We start from the raw sequence: 16,965 nt of genomic DNA on the forward strand, positions 1-16,965 counted from the left end.
GGGTCAGGTTTAATGCCACACGATGGAACTTTCCCACTAAAGTAACAACATCTCTTCACCAGAAAGTAACATAGTACAACTTTAAAGTACTTTGGGTATCTCAGGATGTTTATGCTGTTTGTCTTTAGATAAAGCATGAATGGGGAAAAAGGCTATTTTCAATCTGATGGAAATGTTTTTAGCAGTAATATATGTTCTCTTCTGAGCTCTGATTGGTCCTGCCAAAGGGGAGGAGTTATAACTGAAACTGAAACGATGTTGTGTGCTTACAGTTTCACCCTTACAGCTCGGGCTCGTTAAGGCCCTTTGAGGTCCGGCCATGTCCGCCTCACTTTCTCAGCGTTTTGACCGGTTTGACTTCTGCCAAGGCCTCATGAGGTGATTGTAGACGGTGGGGAGGTTGTGTCTCGGACCTTTTTCTTTCATTTCTTATTTTTTTGCTGCACAAATCAGTGCCATCAGATTGAAAATGACCTTTGAATGAAACGTCTTCCGTCCAGATAAAAACCTTTGAAACTTTCTACGATTTCAAAAAGGCTAAACATATGAAACAACGAATGAGGGAGTCCGTTTGAATACGCAGGATTACACACAAAAATAAAGTAAAATAAAACACCACGGGCTTGTTTGTGAAGTATTCTTCTCACTGACAAGGTTCTCTGAAGACAACATCAGTCATAAAGTGCAACGTTTCAGTCCGGTGCCGCTCACCTTCTCCTGCAGAAGTCAAGACACGTTCTGGACATTTCTCTGACGTTGCCATGACGCCCTGAACCACTGCTCCGAGTTGTACTTTCTTTGAGCGAGACGAGGTTCGGAGACGTGTGGTGAAGCCGGAGTGCTCGTCTTTTACTTCAAAACGCTCGGCTCGGCAGTCGAGTTTTTGGGGGGAATAAATTCAACTTTGGTGTCATCTTCAGTAAACAAGATTATTTTTAAACCCGATTTACATTTCTTAGTCCAAAACGTCTTTGAACAAATTTCCTTTTGCAGAAAACTGAAGCTTAATATTAAAAGTTAAGGAGGAGAGAGAAACAAAAGTGTATTATTACACTAAACTGCACTTAGAAGGTTCTAAACTGGGACTACCGTATTTTCAGAACTATAAGTCGCACCTTTTTCCATAGTTTTGGCCGGGGAGCAGGGCCGGCCCAGCCTATAAGCGAACTAAGCAGCCGCGTAGGGCCCCGAGGCGTTAATAGGGCCCCCAATCTGGCAACCCGTCTTATGCGAAGTGCAAGCGCAGCGTCCGCCACTAGTGTAGTAGCGCTGCTGGCGCGGCAGCGCACACAGCGGTAACATATAACGCACAAACCGCATTTATTTGTAATGACAATCTGGCAACCAAGACACCAAACCTGCGCTGATTGGGCAACTTCATTGTGCGCGAGCAGAACGAGAGCAAAACATAAACACAACACAACGTGGTCCCTGCGTGGTCCTCATGTCCAGAGGAATATATCCCCCCGATGCCGAAAAATGAAAGAAGAAACTTCTTGACGATGTAAAGAAACTGCAAACTCAACAACACTTTCCAGGTATTGAACTTATCTTACAAAGAGACGGTTAATGCTGCTGTTTGAAACAACATGAGTCTGTCACGTTAGTTCGCTCAGGCTGGAGGCGACGAGAGCTCTGCCCCGCGCATAATATGTCTGAATGAAAGATAATAAGCTTCACATTTACACCAGCCCCGTAGTGTCAGCTGCAGGTGAGGCCGGGGAGGGGCGTCTATGCCCCGATCACGAAGAGGCGGAGATCCGGTCCGGACGAGCGCCGTCTCGTCCAGAACCTCTGATGTGAAACTTTGGAGTGAACAGTGTGCGGCCCCTGTCCCGGGCCCCTGTCCCGGGCCCCTGTGCAGCCTCAGTCAGAGATGAGCGGGTTTGAGTTTGCGTCCCTCTCTCTCACATCACCATGTGTGAGATCAATCGTGACTCGTGATGTCTGTTTTACTTTGACTTCTTAAAGTGCAATGAGAGGAACGTGAAGGTTTATGCGTGTAAGGTCCATCAGCCAATCACATCGCAGCATTGTGTCATGCAGGAGTCCAGTGTGGGATGTTCTGATCAGAACAAACATTTATATTGTAATTCACTTTTAATAGAGCAATAAAACTTTTCAATTTATTTAAAAAGCATCATTAGACTATTTGTTATAAATTATAATAAATTGATAGTGAAAAATAACCAGACATATTATGATTACGTCTGTTATAGAATAATACTATATATTTTTATACAAAAGTGGCAAAGTTGCAGAAACGCAGTCGCTTCACAATAGCGAGGTTTGGACCTTCACTTTGGGGTAAAACTGATGCTTTGGTAAACTTGTTAGCATGTTCTTTATGCTATAGTTATCTGAATAACTGTTCATATGTTACGTTAACATACCAGACACTTACCACAGTTCTGTCTGTGCCTCATGTAGCTGAAGGTGTTAGCGTTAGCATACGTCATGTAGCTGAAGGTGTTAGCGTTAGCATACGTCATGTAGCTCAAGGTGTTAGCGTTAGCATACGTACACCTATTCACCATGTTCTCTCATCTGTTATTATTTTAAATGTCTGTTCCTGTTCTTAAATTTCCCCTAAAAATGCGACTTATACTCCAGTTTCCTTCTTTCTTTCCTTCTCCAGAACTTAAGCCTGTCTTCTGTTACTTTTAGTGAAAGGTTTTACTGAAAAGGTGCATTTACCGCCACCTGCTGGAGTTGTACGTCTCAAAGTGTGTGTTTTATACTGTACCGCAGGAAAGGAAAGAGATAGAAAGAAAGAGGGGCAGTGAAAATGAATACTCTATTTATTCTTTTAAATGATATGATAATATAAATGATCAGGTTCAACATTTGTGAATTTACCTTTGAAATATTCCCTGTGAAAACACGCAATCGCTATGGAAACTGGCTCTTGGCCACCGGCGCGCACACGTCATCGCAGTCTGAAAACCACCGACACGTTTGTTCAAAGTTGTGTTTTGTCAAATAATCGTGAAAAATGCTGATGATAAAGAGCCGCCGCGGTGATTTACGACCGCCATTCTTCATGTTTTTGGGTAACATAAAACGCTACGAGGAAATGAAATAAAGTGGCATCAGCGTTTCTCGCCACGTCCAATTGTTGTCAGTTTGCACAATCCGCACGGTGATAAAAAACTGCTGCAAAGGTTATTTCATATCCACAATCCTGTTATGTTTTGTTTTTGGAAAAGCAAAAACTAGAGCAGACACAAAAATACAGCAGATGAAAAATGTCCATCTGAAAATTTTAATTGTGACTACCGTAATTTCCGGACTATAAGTTGCACCTTTTTTCATAGTTTTGGCCGGGGTGCGACCTATTCTTATGTTTATACTTATATACTTATACTCCAGAGCGACTTATATGTGATATTATTTGTTATTTTCACACTTGCAACCGCATTTCATCCTCCAGTGCAACTTATTATGTTTTTTTTCTTCTCTATTATGCATTTTTGGTTGGTGCGACTTACATTTCGGTGCAACTTATAGTCCGGAAAATATGGTATTTTTGAGTGTATTTTTGCCCCTCAGATAGTGTGATAAAAGAACTTATTAAATATCCACAATCCTGTTATTTTTTGGGGAAAAGCAAAAACAAGAGCAGATGAATAATGTCCATCAGAAACTTTAAATTGTGACTATTTTTCGAGTGTGTTTTTGCCCCGCAGATATTTGAAAACTGCCAAATGTAGTTAAAATAGTTGAAATAAATCAGTTGTGTGTTTGCTGAGCTCATCTAAAGAACAACTTTGATGAAAATGAGCTCCCGAGAGGCAGAATCAGGTTCGTTTCAGTGGAAAAAATGGATCTCAAAGACATGTGATGAGCAATCACTGACTCTGAACACACACTAAAGCTCCATCCCACGACACTGAAGAACATCTGATTGACTCTAAAGATCGGGCGTCACGGGAGACGGGGCAGACGCAGCGGTGTTTGGAAATACAGGAACAGTTTAATGGTGTCATCACGTCATGTTGTGGGTGCAGAACGGTTAACGTCTGACACAGTAACACAACATGTATTTCCTGTTTGGATTGGATTTGTTAGTCAAGAGGATGGAGCAGTTTATCTTTGTTATTCTGTTAAAAAACACAAGTCGTAGCAGCATTCTCGTGGTTTTATCGTGCATCTCGAGGGGGACATACGTTCATTCACTCATTCGTTCATTCACTCCACACACAGAGGTTGCCTGACCCGCCAGCCCCGCCCACATTCTGTTCGAATGCGTCTCGGTCTGGAATCGGACCATTGGAGGGCGTCAAAAAAAACGTTCCAGCATTTACCGCTTCAACCATCGCCGCTAATTTGTGTCACGTGTCTCTCAAATGCGGAAGACGTCTCTCAAATATTTTCAGAACATTCAGAACAAAATATATAACTTTATTTACCTGAGATTTACAGAGTTTAGCGCGTCGCTTGTTGACTCAGCAGAAGTCGGCAACGTTTCTCAGTCTGTTATTTTTATTCTTTCCTCGTGATCCACCATGTTTGTTTGGACACGAACAGACAATGCGTTTGTCTGATTGGTTAATCCGCCTGTCAATCACTCCCTTTGGAAATTGGCGCGACTGGGTTGGATCCCAGACCCTCAGGTTTTGTAAAGTAGTCTGTCAAAACGTGTTGGGAATGGCTGGTCAGGCAAGCACAGAGGTTCATTTGGACTTTCTAATCACCTGTATGAGAGTTCTGGTGCGGCCCCCCACACTGGGCAGACCCTCGGTGCTCTTCACACTCTCTATGCTCCAGGACAAACTCTTCAGCACCGACGCGGCCCTCCTGAAGCCCACGCACGGGCCCTCCATCATCTCCGACAGCTCGTAGTGCTCCACCAGCACCTCCAGGGCGTCCTGCAGGAGGAGGACAGGAGATGGGGAGAGGAGACGAGGTCAAAAACAGTGAGAAGTTGCGTGTGTTGTAGCATGGGGGAGAACATGCAAACTGTCCAGAGAAAGGCCCAGAACCTCTGCCGCCTCCCCGTGCACCGCCCTGCTTTCTTTCCAGTGTAAAATACTTACTGTAGGCAGAAATACTGAAGCCAAAAACGTTTGTCTGCCTCATCTGGAGAGAAACGTATGTGTGCTCGTAATCCAGCGGATAAGAATAAGAAATAAAGACAGCCTAAATGTCTGTGGGATGCAGAAACTGTCTCCAAACCGCCTGTACTCGAGGGAAATGGGAGGATTAGCCAATCAGAGAAACGCATGGTCAGAGAACACGGACCTCACGTCGTTTAATAATCAACTGACAATGATCTCTATTTTTAAACTGCATTTTTTATGTGTCACTCTGGTGTATGACTTTGTTTCTGTTGTTGTTGTTGTTGCTGTGACCTTCAGAAAAATCTTATTCGGTTTCCTTCCATTTCCTCTGCATCTGGCCTTGTGGTTTCACCCGCGGCACATTCTAGCCACGACTTCAGGCACAAATGGAATGCATAAAACACTAGATGACCGCGGCACAGGCAGCGCAGCAGTCGAGAGTCGCTCGTGTATCTGGAGAGAAGTGACTGTGAGAGACATTGACCTGTATTAAAGCAGACAGGAGTCCCCAGAGCCCCTGTCGCCCCCTGTCGCCCCCCAATCCCACTCCCGAACTCACCTCTGATCCCTCACAACATACACGTTATATACTACAGTGAGAAAACAGAGACAGTAGACACTATATAGAGTCCACAGATGTACAAATCCTAAGCTTTTAGTCCATGGCCTCCTTCTGCTGTTGCCAGCATCAGCATTTCACATTTTCATCTACAGTTCTGCTTTGATCGTGTCATGTTATTTTTTTTGCCGTTATTTCGTCCAGAAACAATAGCGACAAAGATGGTGATAGTACAACATGCCGTATAAAGACACATATAAGTCGAACCAGCCAAAGAAATGTGAAATAGAGAAGAAAAAAACATATATAAGTCGCACTGGAGTATAAGTTGCATTTTTGGGGGAAATTTATTTGATTAAATCCAAGACCAAGAACAGACGTTTCATCTGTAAATGCAGTTTAAAATAATAACAGATGAGAGAACATGGTGAGTAGGTGTACGTATGCTAATGCTAACACCTTCAGCTACATGATGTATGCTAACGCTAACACCTTCAGCTACATGACGTATGCTAACGCTAACACCTTCAGCTACATGACGTATGCTAACGCTAACAGCTTCAGCTACATGAGGCACAGACAGAACTGTGGTAAGTGTCTGGTATGTTAACGTAACATATGAACAGTTATTCAGATAACTATAGCATAAAGAACATGCTAACAAGTTTACCAAAGCATCAGTTTTACCCCAAATCACTAAATCCACTGAATTCTTCTTCCTCTGTGTCAATTCTAAACAACTCCACAAACTCCAGAGGAAGAGAAAGTGCAGATTATTCTTCTGCGTCGCTTAGAGCCTAGAGCGCCCTCTTGTGGTTGCCAGTGTGAAAATAACGAATAATATCACATATAAGTCGCTCTGGAGTATAAGTCGCAAAACTATGACAAAAGGTAAATTAGTAAAAGTGAGACATCCTCTAAAACACAGAGCAGGAGCGGTTGATTTACTCCATTTGTCAAATCTTGCGTTTCAGTTGAGTCTGCCGCTCCTGCACAGGGCCCCCTCGGGTCCCGGCCCACTCCAGACCCGGACTCTGGCGTCTCCATGTGAAAAGCCTCAGGACAAATGCTCAACCAGCCACGATCATCTTGTGTCCCGCTGGCGTTGTGCGAATGTGCGGTAAAAACTCACTCCTACGACGCCAGTGTCCAAGTGCTTTAAAACACAGATCCATATCCAGGCGTGTGAATGAGAACAAGCTCCTGCATCTGAATCCATCATGCTTCGATCACAAAGGGATCTTCTCCCCGGTGTGAGGTCCAAAGGTGAGCCACAGGGGGCGCTCACAACCCCGGACACCTGGTTCATTCAGCGTTTTTCGATCTAAAACATGTCGTAACAGCGGTCGATTGACATCTCCACCTTTTCTCTGGAAGTTAACCTGTTATATCCAGATATACAATAATAAAATACAAACTTCACTTAAACCTTAACGACAAAAAAGGATTTCGTCAACTAATTCAACAAAAAATCTGCAAAATGAGGAATAAAGTACTTTCTCCTTCCATTAAGAGTTATACATTTGTGCATGTGGCAGGTTATGATACACATTTCACCAAAACATAGAGAACATGTTGAAGATTTGAGATTTGTTTGACTAATTCTAAGTTTATAATTGCACTTCCTGGTTGGACATGAGCAGCAGATGTGACATAAGCAGAGGACATTTAAACAACAAAAAAAACACATATTCTCTTGTTTACTGGTTTAATTCTGGGTTAATAGTAGTTTAGTCCTGGTTTGAATCCGGGTTAGTCCTGGTTTAGACCTGTTTGGTGTCTAGTATGGTTTCATTCGGGTTCAGCACAGTTTTGGGTTAGTTTTATAGAGCAATTTGTATTCATCCAACCAAAATCTAAAGCAGATGCCGTATTTTCCAGTCTTTTTCATAGTTTTGGCCGGAGTGTGACTTATTCCCATATACTTATACTTATATACTTTACTATATATGTTTTTTTTCTTCTCTATGATGCATTTTTTGGCTGGTGAGACTTAAAGTCCGGAAAATATGATAAACAGTTATTTTGTGCGGCTCAAAATGTCGTTAAAGAGACAATTAAGTTAAATGAGCCCTGCTTTAAACTCTTAACTGTTAAATGTGGAATAGATAAAGCATAAACGTATAGAAAAAAGGCGTATAACTACAATAAAGAGGGTCAAACACTATTACAAGAGTGATGCATTTTAAAGGTGAATTAAAGTGTAGTAACAGAGTGTGCCTTTAAATGAGAACCAAATTAGAGAAAAGCAAGAAAACCAATATAAACCAGGACTAAACTGTAATTTAAACATAGAACTATAAAATAAACTGAACCACGGCTCAACTCAAACTTAAAAGGTCTAAAATATTTCCATTTAAAGAGAATATAATAATACATAAAGCTTGGGAAACGTGTGTATTTCTGTACTTCCCCTCCTCAGATCAGGGGCCAAAGTTAGAGCCTCGAGCAGAGCGAGTCCTGGTCCAATCACCACGGCGCAGGAGGAGGCGAGGGAAAGGAGACGACGAGGGAAAGGAGACGACGAGGGTAATTGGAAATGTCATTGCTTCGTCAGGACCGTTAGGTTTTATGATTGTCTCTCAAACTGAAACCTGAGTGTCCAGCAGAGAGCGCTAGCCTAGTGTCTGCACTGTAGGTACTGTTCGTGTCTAACTTAAAGGGAATTGCTTTTAGAACAAAAAGAACCCAGTAAAATATTACACTAATAAGTATGAATGCAATAAATGAATTAATGAAAATACAGGCTTTTTTTTTTTTTTATTTGGTGCCTTTGTTATACACGTCTGTTTTTATACTGCCTTTTCATGAAATGCATCCTAATTAATGCTCTCACAAAAAACTTAAATATGTTTTGGTCACAATAGCATCAAAACATCTAAAACCTATTGAAATGGAAGTTTCCCTCTAGATTCTCTCGGTCCCGTCTTCGTCCCTTTTGTCTTTCTTTCTGCGTCTTTGGCGGCTGAAAGCTCCTGTCACATGATCACACCTCAGTCAGGTGCGGACCTGTCCCCTCCTCACTGCGCTCGTCAGCCGTAACCACGACGACCAGTGTTTTCTTAGCACACAGACGCGACACCTTTCACAACATTAGGCCACAACCTGTGATGTTTTTGTGCCTGTTCCAGCAGCTACTGTATTTAAACTGGTATTATTGTGCTTAACTGTATTTAAACTGGTATTATTGTGCTTATTAACTGTATTTAAACTGGTATTATTGTGCTTATTAACTGTATTTAAACTGGCATTATTGTGCTTATTAACTGTATTTAAACTAACATTATTGTGCTTATTAACAGTCTTTAAACTGGCATTATTGTGCTTATTAACTGTATTTAAACTGGCATTATTGTGCTTATTAACTGTATTTAAACTGGCATTATTGTGCTTATTAACTGTATTTAAACTGGTATTATTGTGCTTATTAACTGTATTTAAACTAACATTATTGTGCTTATTAACTGTATTTAAACTAACATTATTGTGCTTATTAACTGTATTTAAACTAACATTATTGTGCTTATTAACAGTCTTTAAACTGGCATTATTGTGCTTATTAACTGTATTTAAACTGGCATTATTGTGCTTATTAACAGTATTTAAACTGGCATTATTGTGCTTATTAACAGTATTTAAACTGGCATTATTGTGCTTATTAACAGTATTTAAACTGGCATTATTGTGCTTATTAACAGTATTTAAACTGGCATTATTGTGCTTATTAACTGTATTTAAACTGGCATTATTGTGCTTATCAACTGTATTTAAACTGGCATTATTGTGCTTATTAACAGTATTTAAACTGGCATTATTGTGCTTATTAACTGTATTTAAACTGGCATTATTGTGCTTATTAACTGTATTTAAACTGGCATTATTGTGCTTATTAACTGTATTTAAACTGGCATTATTGTGCTTATTAACAGTATTTAAACTGGCATTATTGTGCTTATTAACAGTATTTAAACTGGCATTATTGTGCTTATTAACAGTATTTAAACTGGCATTATTGTGCTTATTAACAGTATTTAAACTGGCATTATTGTGCTTATCAACTGTATTTAAACTGGTATTATTGTGCTTATTAACTGTATTTAAACTAACATTATTGTGCTTATTAACAGTATTTAAACTGGCATTATTGTGCTTATTAACAGTATTTAAACTGGCATTATTGTGCTTATTAACAGTATTTAAACTGGCATTATTGTGCTTATTAACTGTATTTAAACTGGCATTATTGTGCTTATTAACAGTATTTAAACTGGCATTATTGTGCTTATTAACAGTATTTAAACTGGCATTATTGTGCTTATTAACTGTATTTAAACTGGCATTATTGTGCTTATTAACTGTATTTAAACTGGCATTATTGTGCTTATTAACAGTATTTAAACTGGCATTATTGTGCTTATTAACTGTATTTAAACTGGCATTATTGTGCTTATTAACTGTATTTAAACTGGCATTATTGTGCTTATTAACTGTATTTAAACTGGCCTTATTGTGCTTATTAACTGTATTTAAACTGGCATTATTGTGCTTATTAACAGTATTTAAACTGGCATTATTGTGCTTATCAACTGTATTTAAACTGGCATTATTGTGCTTATTAACTGTATTTAAACTGGTATTATTGTGCTTATTAACTGTATTTAAACTAACATTATTGTGCTTATTAACAGTATTTAAACTGGCATTATTGTGCTTATTAACAGTATTTAAACTGGCATTATTGTGCTTATTAACAGTATTTAAACTGGCATTATTGTGCTTATTAACAGTATTTAAACTGGCATTATTGTGCTTATTAACTGTATTTAAACTGGCATTATTGTGCTTATTAACAGTATTTAAACTGGCATTATTGTGCTTATTAACAGTATTTAAACTGGCATTATTGTGCTTATTAACTGTATTTAAACTGGCATTATTGTGCTTATTAACAGTATTTAAACTGGCATTATTGTGCTTATTAACTGTATTTAAACTGGTATTATTGTGCTTATTAACTGTATTTAAACTAACATTATTGTGCTTATTAACAGTATTTAAACTGGCATTATTGTGCTTATTAACAGTATTTAAACTGGCATTATTGTGCTTATTAACAGTATTTAAACTGGCATTATTGTGCTTATTAACTGTATTTAAACTGGCATTATTGTGCTTATTAACAGTATTTAAACTGGCATTATTGTGCTTATTAACAGTATTTAAACTGGCATTATTGTGCTTATTAACAGTATTTAAACTGGCATTATTGTGCTTATTAACTGTATTTAAACTGGCATTATTGTGCTTATTAACTGTATTTAAACTGGCATTATTGTGCTTATTAACAGTATTTAAACTGGCATTATTGTGCTTATTAACTGTATTTAAACTGGCATTATTGTGCTTATTAACTGTATTTAAACTGGCATTATTGTGCTTATTAACAGTATTTAAACTGGCATTATTGTGCTTATTAACCCTTCGGGGTCCGGAGCGTTTTTGGCCGTTTTTGGGTACCTTCAATTTTGCCCTGATACACTACATTAAGAAATGTTTACCAGACCAATGTTGGGTATCTTTTTTTTCAGCACAACCTCACCTATATGATGAGTTAGTTAGTTTTTCATTTTGACATACTATTTCAACACACTGGACCTAAACACACACAGAAAACACAAAGTCCGTCTAGAAAAATTATGTTTTTTTCATTGTAAAACCCTCAAACATGCTCAACCAAGCATTTAAAAAGGTTCAAACTGAACCACAAGGTGCAAATATGAACTTATAAAAGTATTCTTGTGATATATACAAGCAATAAACCACTATTTACAATAAAAAGTAGGTAAATCCTCAGGCGTTTTTCTATTTGTGCTACTTCTCAAAACAGTTTCAGTCCAAAATGACACAGAGAGCCACATCACAGGCCTTGCACTTCCATGTGAGTGATGTTCAGAAGGAACTCTAAACCAGGTCTAAACCAGGACTAAACCAGGACTAAACCAGGTCTAAACCAGGTCTAAACCAGGACTAAACCAGGTCCAACCCAGGTCTAAACCAGGTCTAAACCAGGTCTAAACCAGGTCTAAACCAGGTCCAACCCAGGTCTAAACCAGGTCTAAACCAGGTCTAAACCAGGACTAAACCAGGACTAAACCAGGTCTAAACCAGGTCTAAACCAGGACTAAACCAGGACTAAACCAGGTCTAAACCAGGACTAAACCAGGTCTAAACCAGGACTAAACCAGGTCTAAACCAGGTCTAAACCAGGACTAAACCAGGACTAAACCAGGTCTAAACCAGGTCTAAACCAGGACTAAACCAGGACTAAACCAGGTCTAAACCAGGACTAAACCAGGACTAAACCAGGTCTAAACCAGGTCTAAACCAGGACTAAACCAGGACTAAACCAGGTCTAAACCAGGTCTAAACCAGGACTAAACCAGGACTAAACCAGGTCTAAACCAGGACTAAATCAGGACTAAACCAGGACTAAACCAGGTCTAAACCAGGTCTAAACCAGGACTAAACCAGGACTAAACCAGGTCTAAACCAGGACTAAACCAGGACTAAACCAGGTCTAAACCAGGTCTAAACCAGGACTAAATCAGGACTAAACCAGGACTAAACCAGGTCTAAACCAGGACTAAACCAGGACTAAACCAGGTCTAAACCAGGTCTAAACCAGGACTAAACCAGGACTAAACCAGGTCTAAACCAGGTCTAAACCAGGACTAAACCAGGACTAAACCAGGTCTAAACCAGGTCTAAACCAGGACTAAACCAGGACTAAACCAGGTCTAAACCAGGACTAAACCAGGACTAAACCAGGTCTAACCCAGGACTAAACCAGGTCTAAACCAGGACTAAACCAGGTCTAAACCAGGTCTAAACCAGGACTAAACCAGGACTAAACCAGGTCTAAACCAGGTCTAAACCAGGTCTAAACCAGGACTAAACCAGGTCTAAACCAGAACTAAACCAGGTCTAAACCAGGTCTAAAGCAGGACTAAAGCAGGTCTAAACCAGGTCTAAACCAGGTCTAAACCAGGACTAAACCAGGTCTAAACCAGGTCTAAACCAGGACTAAACCAGGTCTAAACCAGAACTAAACCAGGTCTAAACCAGGTCTAAAGCAGGACTAAAGCAGGTCTAAACCAGGACTAAACCAGGACTAAACCAGGACTAAACCAGGACTAAAGCAGGTCTAAACCAGGTCTAAACTTGATCAACATGAAGTTTGCCCCTCATTCTGCTTCACAACTATATTACTGACAATGAAATACTTGAAATACTAAAACTCTCCAAATCTACTCAAAAACAGCTTTATTCCTCTCGTTCGTTCTTCCTCTTTGACTAATTGTCATGTGACTAATGTTTACGTTCCTCGTGTGCGTCCTGAACATCCGGGTTAGCACAAGGCTAACGTTTTTTTCCGTTTCGTTTTATCACAAAAGACGACAAAGTTATTATAAGAAATGTAACGCGCGCAGAAAAGAGCGCATATTTTTCCGCAAATTTTCAATGGAATTGAAACGTTCATAACTTTGGTTTTATCTGGTGGATTCGAAAAAAACAAAAACTCAGATGTTGCTACGGGTCTCCACTTCCGTATGACGTCAGCCGTCTACGTTGCTTGGTTTTCATGCTACAGGGTCCTAAAGCCGACCATGTTTTCACACGCGCCGGCGCGGGCGTCGACCCCGAAGGGTGTATTTAAACTGGCATTATTGTGCTTATTAACTGTATTTAAACTGGCATTATTGTGCTTATTAACTGTATTTAAACTGGCATTATTGTGCTTATTAACAGTATTTAAACTGGCATTATTGTGCTTATTAACTGTATTTAAACTGGCATTATTGTGCTTATTAACTGTATTTAAACTGGCATTATTGTGCTTATTAACTGTATTTAAACTGGCATTATTGTGCTTATTAACTGTATTTAAACTGGCATTATTGTGCTTATTAACAGTATTTAAACTGGCATTATTGTGCTTATTAACTGTATTTAAACTGGCATTATTGTGCTTATTAACTGTATTTAAACTGGCATTATTGTGCTTATTAACTGTATTCAAACTGGCATTATTGTGCTTATTAACTGTATTTAAACTGGCATTATTGTGCTTATTAACAGTATTTAAACTGGCATTATTGTGCTTATTAACTGTATTTAAACTGGCATTATTGTGCTTATTAACAGTATTTAAACTGGCATTATTGTGCTTATTAACTGTATTTAAACTGGCATTATTGTGCTTATTAACTGTATTTAAACTGGCATTATTGTGCTTATTAACTGTATTTAAACTGGCATTATTGTGCTTATTAACTGTATTTAAACTGGCATTATTGTGCTTATTAACTGTATTTAAACTGGCATTATTGTGCTTATTAACAGTATTTAAACTGGCATTATTGTGCTTATCAACTGTATTTAAACTGGCATTATTGTGCTTATTAACTGTATTTAAACTGGCATTATTGTGCTTATTAACAGTATTTAAACTGGCATTATTGTGCTTATTAACTGTATTTAAACTGGCATTATTGTGCTTATTAACTGTATTTAAACTGGCATTATTGTGCTTATTAACTGTATTTAAACTGGCATTATTGTGCTTATTAACTGTATTTAAACTGGCATTATTGTGCTTATTAACAGTATTTAAACTGGCATTATTGTGCTTATTAACTGTATTTAAACTGGCATTATTGTGCTTATTAACAGTATTTAAACTGGCATTATTGTGCTTATTAACTGTATTTAAACTGGCATTATTGTGCTTATCAACCGGCCTCCTGCTGGTGCCAGTCAGGAATAAACATGGACCGGCCTCCTGCTGGTGCCAGAGTCAGGAATAAACATGGACCGGCCTCCTACTGGTGCCAGAGTCAGGACTAAACATGGACCGGCCTCCTGCTGGTGCCAGAGTAAGGACTAAACATGGACCGGCCTCCTGCTGGTGCCAGAGTCAGGACTAAACATGGACCGGCCTCCTGCTGGTGCCAGAGTCAGGAATAAACATGGACCGGCCTCCTGCTGGTGCCAGAGTCAGGAATAAACATGGACCGGCCTCCTACTGGTGCCAGAGTCAGGACTAAACATGGACCGGCCTCCTGCTGGTGCCAGAGTAAGGACTAAACATGGACCGGCCTCCTGCTGGTGCCAGAGTCAGGACTAAACATGGACCGGCCTCCTGCTGGTGCCAGAGTCAGGAATAAACATGGACCGGCCTCCTGCTGGTGCCAGAGTCAGGAATAAACATGGACCGGCCTCCTGCTGGTGCCAGAGTCAGGACGAAAAATGGACCGGCCTCCTACTGGTGCCAGAGTCAGGACTAAACATGGACCGGCCTCCTGCTGGTGCCAGAGTCAGGACTAAACATGGTCCGGCCTCCTGCTGGTGCCAGAGTCAGGACTAAACATGGACCGGCCTCCTGCTGGTGCCAGAGTCAGGAATAAACATGGACCGGCCTCCTACTGGTGCCAGAGTCAGGACTAAACATGGACCGGCCTCCTGCTGGTGCCAGAGTAAGGACTAAACATGGACCGGCCTCCTGCTGGTGCCAGAGTCAGGACTAAACATGGACCGGCCTCCTGCTGGTGCCAGAGTCAGGAATAAACATGGACCGGCCTCCTGCTGGTGCCAGAGTCAGGAATAAACATGGACCGGCCTCCTGCTGGTGCCAGAGTCAGGACTAAACATGGACCGGCCTCCTGCTGGTGCCAGAGTCAGGAATAAACATGGACCGGCCTCCTACTGGTGCCAGAGTCAGGACTAAACATGGACCGGCCTCCTGCTGGTGCCAGAGTAAGGACTAAACATGGACCGGCCTCCTGCTGGTGCCAGAGTAAGGACTAAACATGGACCGGCCTCCTGCTGGTGCCAGAGTCAGGACGAAAAATGGACCGGCCTCCTGCTGGTGCCAGAGTCAGGACTAAACATGGACGGCCTCCTGCTGGTACCAGAGTCAGGACTAAACATGGACCGGCCTCCTGCTGGTGCCAGAGTCAGGACTAAACATGGACCGGCCTCCTGCTGGTGCCAGAGTCAGGACTAAACAGGGTCCGGCCTCCTGCTGGTGCCAGAGTCAGGACTAAACATGGACGGCCTCCTGCTGGTGCCAGAGTCAGGACTAAACATGGACCGGCCTCCTGCTGGTGCCAGAGTCAGGACTAAACATGGTCCGGCCTCCTGCTGGTGCCCAGAGTCAGGACTAAACATGGACCGGCCTCCTGCTGGTGCCAGAGTCAGGACTAAACATGGTCCGGCCTCCTGCTGGTGCCAGAGTCAGGACTAAACATGGACCGGCCTCCTGCTGGTGCCAGAGTCAGGACTAAACATGGACGGCCTCCTGCTGGTGCCAGAGTCAGGACTAAACATGGACCGGCCTCCTGCTGGTGCCAGAGTCAGGACTAAACATGGACCGGCCTCCTGCTGGTGCCAGAGTCAGGACGAAAAATGGACCGGCCTCCTACTGGTGCCAGAGTCAGGACTAAACATGGACCGGCCTCCTGCTGGTGCCAGGGTCAGGACTAAACATGGTCCGGCCTCCTGCTGGTGCCAGAGTCAGGACTAAACATGGACCGGCCTCCTGCTGGTGCCAGAGTCAGGACAAAACATGGACCGGCCTCCTGCTGGTGCCAGAGTCAGGACTAAACATGGTCCGGCCTCCTGCTGGTGCCAGAGTCAGGACTAAACATGGACCGGCCTCCTGCTGGTGCCAGAGTCAGGACTAAACATGGTCCGGCCTCCTGCTGGTGCCCAGAGTCAGGACTAAACATGGACCGGCCTCCTGCTGGTGCCAGAGTCAGGACTAAACATGGACCGGCCTCCTGCTGGTGCCAGAGTCAGGACTAAACATGGACCGGCCTCCTGCTGGTGCCAGAGTCAGGACTAAACATGGACCGGCCTCCTGCTGGTGCCAGAGTCAGGACTAAACATGGACCGGCCTCCTGCTGGTGCCAGAGTCAGGACTAAACATGGACTGGCCTCCTGCTGGTGCCAGAGTCAGGACTAAACATGGACCGGCCTCCTGCTGGTGCCCAGAGTCAGGACTAAACATGGACCGGCCTCCTGCTGGTGCCAGAGTCAGGAGTCAGGACTAAACATGGACCGGCCTCCTGCTGGTGCCAGAGTCAGGACTAAACATGGACCGGCCTCCTGCTGGTGCCAGAGTCAGGACTAAACATGGACTGGCCTCCCAGAGTCAGGACTAAACATGGACTGGCCTCCTGCTGGTGCCAGAGTCAGGAGTCAGGACTAAACATGGACCGGCCTCCTGCTGGTGCCAGAGTCAGGACTAAACATGGACCGGCCTCCTGCTGGTGCCAGAGT

General features: G+C 41.9%; 1 protein-coding gene across 1 annotated transcript in view; it reads right to left on the reverse strand.

Annotated features, from left to right (window-relative positions):
- The window catches only part of dntt (deoxynucleotidyltransferase, terminal), a 157,883-nt gene that overhangs the window by 93,368 nt on the left and 47,550 nt on the right, over positions 1 to 16,965 (reverse strand). Inside the window, exon 4 of the mRNA XM_072436327.1 lies at positions 4,698 to 4,871. Coding sequence (XP_072292428.1) covers positions 4,698 to 4,871 — 174 coding nt within the window. The remainder of the gene's footprint in view (positions 1 to 4,697; positions 4,872 to 16,965) is intronic.

The sequence above is a fragment of the Eucyclogobius newberryi genome, unplaced genomic scaffold, assembly GCF_026437365.1.
Source record: "Eucyclogobius newberryi isolate DKJ021-1_F unplaced genomic scaffold, fEucNew1.0.hap1 SCAF_8, whole genome shotgun sequence".
Lineage (NCBI taxonomy): Eukaryota > Metazoa > Chordata > Actinopteri > Gobiiformes > Gobiidae > Eucyclogobius > Eucyclogobius newberryi.